This window comes from Ostrea edulis, chromosome 5, assembly GCF_947568905.1.
Source record: "Ostrea edulis chromosome 5, xbOstEdul1.1, whole genome shotgun sequence".
NCBI classification, from domain to species: Eukaryota; Metazoa; Mollusca; class Bivalvia; order Ostreida; family Ostreidae; genus Ostrea; species Ostrea edulis.
In genome coordinates, this window is record NC_079168.1 from 35763830 (window position 1) to 35773368 (window position 9539).

Sequence of the window (9539 nt, forward strand, 5' to 3'; positions counted from 1 at the left end):
GGACTTTGACTCGGACCACTTGCCACTTCAAAGGAGTCTTGGTCTATACTGGGATCTGGCTTTGGAAGCATTTACGTTTCGCATATTCATGGAGGGAAGGCCGTACACTCGTCGTGGCATTCTATCGACTGTGCACAGTATTTTCGACCCACTTGGATTTATTGCGCCAATCACGATTCAAGGTAGAATCATTCTGCGATAGATTACCTCTGTCTGTTGGTTGGGATGAGCCATTGTCTGCGGAGCACTTGGATGAGTGGAAGCAATGGCGAAATTCTTTAGATTTACTCAATGATCTTCACATTCATCGAATGTACGTAGCATACTCTTTGCAAAAGGCTGTCACCAAAGAGTTACACATCTTTGCAGATGCCTCTGAGAAAGCCATAGCCGCCGTGGCATATATCAAGACCATTCTTGAACACGGAGAATCGAATGTTGGATTTATATTAGGGAAAACTAAGGTCGCCCCTACGCATGGCCACACCATTCCTAGGCTAGAGTTATGCGCTGCGTTATTGACTGTGGAAATCAAGGATTACATTCTTGAAAATGCTGACATTTCCTTCAACTGCGTGAAATTTTACTCTGATAGTAAAGTGGCTTTAGGTTACATACACAACCAAACCAGGCGGTTCTACGTATACGTTGCAAATAGGGTATAGCGTATAAGAAGGTCAACAGATGTCAGTCAGTGGAACTACGTTCCAACCTGTAAGAACCCTGCCGATGAGGGAACTAGGTCCATTCCAGCTGAAAATATGAAAGATAGCCTGTGGTTGAAGGGACCTACTCATTTACTGAATGTCACTGAAGACGCAATAAACTTGGATCAAACTCACGAGTTGGTCAACCCAGATGATGATAGAGAGATCCGTCCGACAGAAGCATTATGCGTTACAAAGACCAAAGTATCAGGAAATAGTTCTCTTGGTACTCACAGATACGAAAGATTTTCTCGTTGGAGACGTCTCGTACAAGCTATTGCACGACTGAAAATCTTTGCAAGAATGCATAAGGATCAAAAGGAACAGGTTAAGAGCACACTTGCAAAAGTGGCGACCTATCGGGATGCAGAACTATTTGTTATAAAATATGTTCAGAGAGAGGTCTATGGCCTGGAAATTAGCTGTATCCAGTAAAACATGCACTTACCAAAGGATAGCAGTATCTACAAGCTGTCACCATTTTTGGATGCTGATGGAATTTTGCGTGTAGGTGGACGGATTAAGATGGCGGATCTTGGGTCTATAGAGAAGACGCCTCTATTGCTTCCTGGAAAACATCATGTTTCAAGATTACTTGTATTACACTTCCACGAGGAAGTTAAGCATCAAGGAAGAAGCTTCACTGAAGGGGCAGTGAGATCAGCAGGATACTGGATCACTGGTTGTAAGAACCTGATCTCATCTATTTTGCACAAGTGTGTTATTTGTCGCAAACTAAGAGGACGTCTGGACTGGCAGAAAATGGCAGACTTACCGAAGGATAGGCTTGAGGTAGCACCACCGTTTACGAGTGTCGGGGTCGACACCTTTGGTCCATGGTCAGTCATATCACGCAAGACTCGAGCAGGGAGTGCCAGTTCAAAGCGCTGGGCCATCATGTATACATGTCTGGTTACTCGAGCAATCCACATAGAAGTTGTTGACGAGATGTCTTCAACAGCTTTCATCAACTCACTAAAACGGTTCACAGCCATTAGAGGGAAGGTCAAGATATTACGCTCTGATCGAGGCACAAATTTTGTTGGTGCCACGGATGACCTTCACATTGATACAATAAATGTAGAAGACGGACCGGTGACGAACCACCTATACAACTCCGGAACCACATGGATATTCAACCCTCCCCATGCTTCCCACATGGGAGGTGTTTGGGAGAGAATGGTAGGAGTCACACGTAAAATATTAGACTCCATGCTTTCCAACGTATCAGACCGCAGTCTTACCCATGATGTACTGTGCACATTCATGGCGGAAGTATGTGCCATAATAAACAACCGACCACTTGTGCCTGTTTCTTCTGATGTTGACTTTCCTTTTGTTTTATCACCAGCATCTATTCTTACTCAGAAAGTAGGCGATTCATGTACAACCACAAATGACAACCCAGAGACCTTTTCGCTGAAGGATTTGTACAAGTCGTGATGGAGAAGAGTGCAAGCACTGTCTGACGCCTTTTGGGCAAGATGACGTAAGGAGTACTTAACGACCCTGCAGAAGCGTCGCAAATGGAATGATGACCGGCGGAATTTTTCCCCTGGAGATGTCGTTCTCATCCGGGATAAAAATGTTCATCGAAATCAGTGGCCTCTTGGCGTTGTCACACATGTATTTCCTAGCACAGACAATCTTGTGAAGAAGGTGGAAGTGCGCGTTGCGAAAGCTGATAAACCTACCTTATATACGCGTCCCATTTGTGATATGGTACTTTTGGTATCTGAGTAATTTGTCTTTGGACCATTTATAACCATGCTGTAATCTTTTCAGGTGTATTTTTTGTCTTATGTAAAGGATAGTTTTTGCATTATGTGTGAAATTTCATCATTCTAGTCAATCAATTGTAATACTTGTTTACTTTTCTTTTTTTTTTTCATTGATTGATATCGGGGAGATATCAGACGCGGAGTGTTCTGGATTGAGAATTTTGATGAGTATGTCAGAGTTATTGTTCTTTGTTTAGTACATCATCCATGTGTGAGTTATCTCTCTTGTCTGTTGCCGCCAAATCTCGTGTGAAAGAGTGCTCCTTTGTTTTGTTATTCTTGTTGGAATTTTCCTTCTGTAGGCCACCCACGGTGTAAGTTGAATGTATATTTAAAGTACCTATACCTTTCTTCAGTTACACATATTAGAATTTTGTCATTCTGATGCATATATCTTATGTGTTTGTATCACATTGTAAATGTATGGAAACCCATAGTGACATTGTCCTGTTGCTTTATATTTGAGCAGATATAACTCATCTAATTTACATAGTTAATGACATTATAGTTCTAGCTAATGACAGTATTGTTTGACAAGGTTTATTTTATTGTTTGGTAAATTCCATACACTTATTCGGTGAATTCATGTTCAAATGTTAAATCTATGGAAAGCAGTTCTTGTAATAATTTTCTATAATGTACCTTATTTTTTCTTGTAGCTATTTACCACACTCAGACATTCACATTTGTCTCTCAGCCATTTGGAGAGTTACAATAAACGAATTAAGGAGGTTATACTATCCGTTTTGTCCTTTGTTCCATTGGAAGGCGGAATAGAAAGTTTTGAATAGGCTATTTGAAAAAGGCAAAGCTAGCCCATACTTAGATTTTTCAACACCAGAATATAGACTCAATTCTGTGATTATGGATTTGCTCATCACAAGCACTTTCAAGCACTACGTGTTATGGATAATAATAATCCTTCCCAATCATGGCGTCAGTTCCTTAAATTTAAATTTACTAACAAATAAAATAGATGCCGTCAACATAAGCTACATTCTCGTTATGAAAATAGTCAGTCTTCTATTCCAACATATTTCAAGTTTAAGTCTACACAATGTATCGTATATCAGTTTTTTTCCGCGTGCATCCAAATTCTGCTATGTTCGCAAGGATCTCCAAATCGTGAAAAATGAATTGGCGTCAATCTAACACAAATCGCTTTAAGTTTAGGAAAAAGGGTTATCTCTCTTTGGTCTATTTCTGCATAGAGCAGGTAGGTAGAACGATGAACAGTTTTCAGTAGGATAAGTTGTTTTTCACATCAATGAATTTCCTACCTGATGTCTGGTAGCTCAGAGTCACTTTGTCAGACAACGCCTAAACATGTCCATTTGAAGGTACATTTCTGTTGGAATAAAACATTTCCATCTACGGATGGATTTAAAGAAGCCACGGTAGAGGTTCAAAATGAAATACAGAAAAACCAGTCTACTCCGAAACGACGCGGAAATTACGGAGCCTATTCCCGCAACAGCGTTATGAGATAGGAAAATATGCGACCGAGAACAGCCCAACAAGTTCTGCCAGAAAATTTCCAGCGTTATCTCCTAGAATGCTGAATGAAAGCACGGTCAAGTTTTCAAAAAGATTACCTAAATCATATCAAATCGGTAAAGAGAAAACTAGCCGATAGCAACGGCTTTTAAGACTTAGACTTGGAAGTTCTGTACCCAAAGAAGAAAGGACGTTCATGTAAGCTACTACTGGGCGGTGAACTTGACAATAATGTGAAGCGTTTTGTAACCTCAATCAGAAAATCTGGCGGCATCATTATACAGCTATTGTTAAAGCCGCAGGGCGTGGGGTGGTGTCCAATGACCGTTCACTTTTGCATGAAAATGGGGATTGAGATTACGCATGCTTGGGCCCTATCTCTCATAAATAGAATGGAGTTGGTCAAATGGAAGGGTACCACAAGTTCTAAGAGAAGACACGTTTGATAATGAAAAATCCAAATTTCTAACCATACTACAAAATCGTGTGGCAGAGTATGAAATCCCCCATCCCTCGTTATCGACTAGAACCACGTAGTTCCGGTGTCAACATGGACCATGGCAGAAGAGGGGTCAAAGAGAGCAGAAATAGCGGGTTCTGAGGACAAAGATTACAGGTTTAATTGATTAACACCAACTGGGTCGGGTTAAACAGCGAAGACCGACAATGTTAGGCCTTGCTTAATTCTAATGGTTTGATAAGTGCAATTACACCAGCCGATGTAGTAACTGCTACTGTTTACCCACAATTATCAAATCAAATTCTATTCTACGGCTAATCTTGTCGGACCTTTGGATGGAACATTTTCCCCTGTCAGTTGATTAACCAAGGTAAAACGGCACATTGTCATCCGAAGTTTAAGTTACTGTGCCACTGAATTGCACATATCTTTTGCAACCAATGGATTCGAGTGTAAACAAAAGCACCAAATCCTTTTTGAAAGTGAATTTGAACACTGGTATGCGGTTCACGTAAACGAACAGCTGAAAAACTGAAAAGCAGAGATCGACGAGGTAGAGATTGACTTAACAATTACCCGAATGAAACCGCTTGGAGCAAAATGGATCGTCGAGCTGTACGATTGCCTGTGTACCAAACGAAATATGATTAGAAATGGATTCAAAGAGGTCGGAATCTCTTCCATTTTAGGATGTGATTGAACACTTTGTGTTCAACTAACGATGTGTTTACCTTTGCAATGTTTAAAGTAAATAAAAAAAATAATTCGTTCATATTGGTGTTTTTACTCCTTTAACTGTGTCGCCATACTTGATGTGAATTAGTCTATTATTTGCATTTAGAGAAAAATTCATTCGCGTAAATATATTACATAATTTAAGGATAGGATTCTTGGGAAAACATGACGCAGAAAAAACCTGATCTACGGTAATTCCCACAAATATATTTTTACTATTGCATCCCAACATTTTAATTACTGAAAACCCTTTATAGTGCCAAGATATAGACCATCTTATACATAATTCACCCAGGATATGTTCGGGTAATTCCCTTTCAAAAATGAAATTCATCAAAATCATGTTTTCTTCTTAAAACACATTTAATATTCCAGCCAATGGGACAATCGAATATGAGTTACCGTACCTATACTGAATTCCTAAACTTAACAAAACCCTTAACATCGAAACGTATGGTTTTTTTTAACACTTTACCTGACCATTCCCCACGATAAATTGAAAGACTATACTTTTTGACATCGTAGAAAATTGCTTCTTCCATAAGCTAAAGAAAGGAATCATGCATACCTTGGGATCAGTCATTCAAAAAATTACTTTGTTCAAAACCACTTTGATTTTATGCACAAGTACTCTGAAGTTGATGTCAAAAAGATGCTGAAATTCCGCATTGACGGTATGTTCGTAGTCTATTGTGATGAAGTCTTCAAACAGTCTGTTGGAATTCCCATGGGCACGAATTGTAATTATTTTCTTACATTGTATGAGAGAGATTTTATTCAACCTTTCATTGGGTAAACTGCTGTCTGACGTGTTTCATACCAATTGAGGGTGTTCATTACACAGATTTTGACTACGGATTACTAGGGTTTACCCGTTCGAGATATAGGTCTCATGACGCATGTGATTGGTCAACAGGGAATGCTTACTCATCCTAGACACAAACACCTGAAGTGTGGATAGATTGTATAGATCTTGTGTATATACCCCTTATAGAAAGAAATTATTTTTATACAGACCCATTAATTTATTCAAAAAATGTTATTTCCCCACCGATCACCCTCATAAGTCGTTCTGAAGTCAGTTTCAACCTTCTGTAAGCTTTAGAGATGACCACTTGTAATTTAATATAAGATATTAATATATGTAAAGGTGTGCAACAAATCGTGTAAACAAACAGTGGACTACCTGCTTCGAGAAAGATTCATGGGGTATAAACCAACTTTATCGAAGGAATTTCTGCAAATATCTCGTCAGGTTAATGTAGTTCTACTTAATATGTCTTCATGAAAGGTAAAGATAACGATCAGTGATCAATCTCATAACTCATATAAGCAATACAAGATAGAGAGTTGGGCAAGCACGGGCCCCTGGACACACCAGAGGTGGGATCAGGTGCCGAGGAGGAGTAAGCATCCCCTGTCGACTGGACACATCTGCCATGAGCCCTATATCCTGATCAGGTAAACGGAGTTATTCGTAGTCAAAATCAGTGTGCCAAGAAAGACCTAACAATCGGTATGAAACACGTCAGACAGCATTTGACCCAATGATAAGTTGTATCGGTTAAATTCCAATTGAGGAACGCAGGTTATGTTTGTCTAACCTGGTTTGGTATGGGGACACCCCCCCCCCCCCCCACCTGACAACCAGCTGCCGGAACCATTTTTCTCTCTCTCTCTAAATTTACATCGCAGCACTGTTTTGAGCCTTCTATGGAATAGAAAGTCAACGTATGTAATACGATATTTCGGTTTGATACACATATTGTTTTCTCGTTAACAATTAGCATCTATTTGTACGCAAATCACTGTTGTAAAACATCTTTCTCTTTATGATGGATGAATAATAGATTAAAACAAAGATATTATATTCGAATTAATGATTTACCAATTAAGCATTGCCCAGTTCACTTTGAAATACATTTCTCACTGGGGGAAAGGGGGGGGGGGTCATTGTTTGATCCGCCTTTCTACAAAGCAAACCAAAAACCACACGTCACATTTTATCAAATGACGTTAGTCATATTGACATGTGGATCGCGATTTGTCACTTGCTTATACATATTATATTTTCTTGTGTCGACAACGTTGCATGCAAGGGTAAGTTTTCATGTAGTAGAAATTTTCACAACCGAAAATTATTGCATTTTCTGATATTTGAAGACTTACTTTGGGTTGGTCTAAACAATGCAATTTCCTGAATTTTCTCAATCTGTCGAAGATGAGTCACATATTTTCTGTCATGACAAACTTCACCTTCCATACAATATTTTGATAAAAAGGGACCGTAGAACTAAGAGTAAAGATGGCTGCCTTCACAACTATGGAAAGCCAAAGGGTTCAATATTCTATCTTTGTAATTATGTATTTGTTGTTCCTAAATGAGCCATCGGTTCAATGTAAATAGAAAAATGTTAATCGTTATCTTGACATTTGTAGTGCATAACGGTATATTCGTCATTTGAATTGCGTAAGATGTAAATGGAATATATGTTTGTGTAGATGCGTAACAAGTGAATGCATTATTTATTTAATGTAAATTTGAAATTGGAAATAGAGCCACAAAGTACTAAAATTGGCCCCTTCGCAAAAATAAATGAAACTTTTACAGTGGATGCTCTAAGATTTATAGGTCATAGAACAATTTATTTTATAACAATATCTTTTCTAGTTTTCGTTTTACAGTCGTTTAAACTTTGCATTGTTTTTCAGCATGAAAACTATATAACGTCATGATGCTTACGTCATGATGTTGACGTTATGAGAATCACAGTGTAATACACAAAAAAATGGACGCATAGGTTAATATATATTTTTGGGGCTTATTCTAATTGTAAATCGGAACTGTTAAAATACTAGGAACTTGTATATTTTCTACCACGACGTTTAGATTAGAGATATATTGCCCCTTCCCCCCACTTTACAATTTTTCTTCTTCGCTGTATTGGACATAATTGAAAAATCGTGACCAAATATCAAAATTCCATGCGGTGAAAAGACCACTGCAAACAATATTGTTTTACCGTCTACCTAAATGACGAGTTTATTATTTTTCAAGTTGTGTATTTCCATTAAATTGATATTAACTGACGATAAAAAGAGAGACAACTCTATAATTTTGGTTAAACTTGAGTAATTATAGTAACTAACTAGGAAAATGGATTTTTTAAACATCCCCCTCGTGAACCAAAATTTAAAAGTGAAAATTAAAACGTATAAAACGGCGACTTGTTTATATTTATATCATTTGATGATATCTTATTGTTATGCAAATATATGCAGAATCGCAGACTGGGTTAATCATTTAAACACTTGTTTGTGTATTATTGGTATTCAGATGGAAATTCATGATATCATCCTTTCTTATCATTAAATAGAAGGTATTATACATAATAATAATTAGAGATTTTGATTGATTGATTGATTGTATCTTGCTTAACGTCTCGCGCGAGAATTTTTCACTCATATGGAGACGTCACCAAGACCGGTGAAGGGCTTCAAATGTTAGGCCTATGCTCGGTGCTCACGGCCATTAAGCATTGAGAGTTCTTTAACGTGCCACACCTACTGCGACACGGGACATCCCCTGATGCCGAGCGTTTGGCGATGGAACTGTCACTACCCGTTTTAACGACTTTGGTCTGTCGCGGCCGGGATTCAAACCCCGGCCTACTGAATGCGGGGCGAACGCTCTAACCTCTCGGCCACCGCGTAAAGTTTGCAAGAAGAGTGACCTCTAGCTGTACATGGGAATGGCAATTGAACAGAAGGAGGACTAAGGGACATAGAAGATGATGGTTGGTGTAAAAATGACAGATTACTCCTCTTGAGTTCTGGATTTGACTTGCCGTATTTCTGTACATAGGACCTGTATATATGTCTGCATTTGAAACACAGAAAATCACGGTCACTAGGCGTTCTTCCAGATAGTCTGCTTATAACATTCCTATAAATATTTGATATAACATATATCTGTCTGTCTTTTTCGTAGTTCTAGAGCAGTTAAAACACTTATAGGACTTTTTTCTAGGCATCTGTAACAAATCAATTAGGAAACGGAAATAAATCCAAATATCAATGCATAATTTCATTATAATTTAGATTTAAACAATATCTTAATATGCAGAAAACACAAATGGATTGGACAACAGGCATTGTCTATGTAAGCCCTCTCCAAATACATGCTGAAGTAAATTATGTCAGTGTTATTCATACATACTTAAGTATTAAGACATTATTCAGGCTGTTTCCCCTTAAAAATTGTCAAACTTTCCCCCCAAATCGTGTAATTGTTGCACTTTTTAAAACAATATGTTACAAATATTTTACGTATGACCTACTATTGCGTCAATGGCATCC

At 38.3% G+C, this 9539-nt stretch overlaps 1 protein-coding gene across 1 annotated transcript; it reads left to right on the plus strand.

Moving 5' to 3' along the window:
• Positions 1-779: 779 nt before the first annotated feature.
• LOC125651208 (uncharacterized) lies at positions 780-3225 on the plus strand. Its single transcript, XM_048879786.2, has 2 exons — positions 780-2802; positions 3148-3225. The coding sequence occupies exon 1, from the start codon at positions 1146-1148 to the stop codon at positions 2148-2150; it is 1005 nt and encodes a 334-aa protein (XP_048735743.2). The 5' UTR covers positions 780-1145; the 3' UTR covers positions 2151-2802; positions 3148-3225.
• Positions 3226-9539: the final 6314 nt, after the last annotated feature.

Coding starts and splice junctions, on each gene's coding strand:
- LOC125651208 (XM_048879786.2), top strand. CDS start 1,146: ATGCACTTACCAAAGGATAGCAGTATCTACAAGCTGTCACCATTTTTG.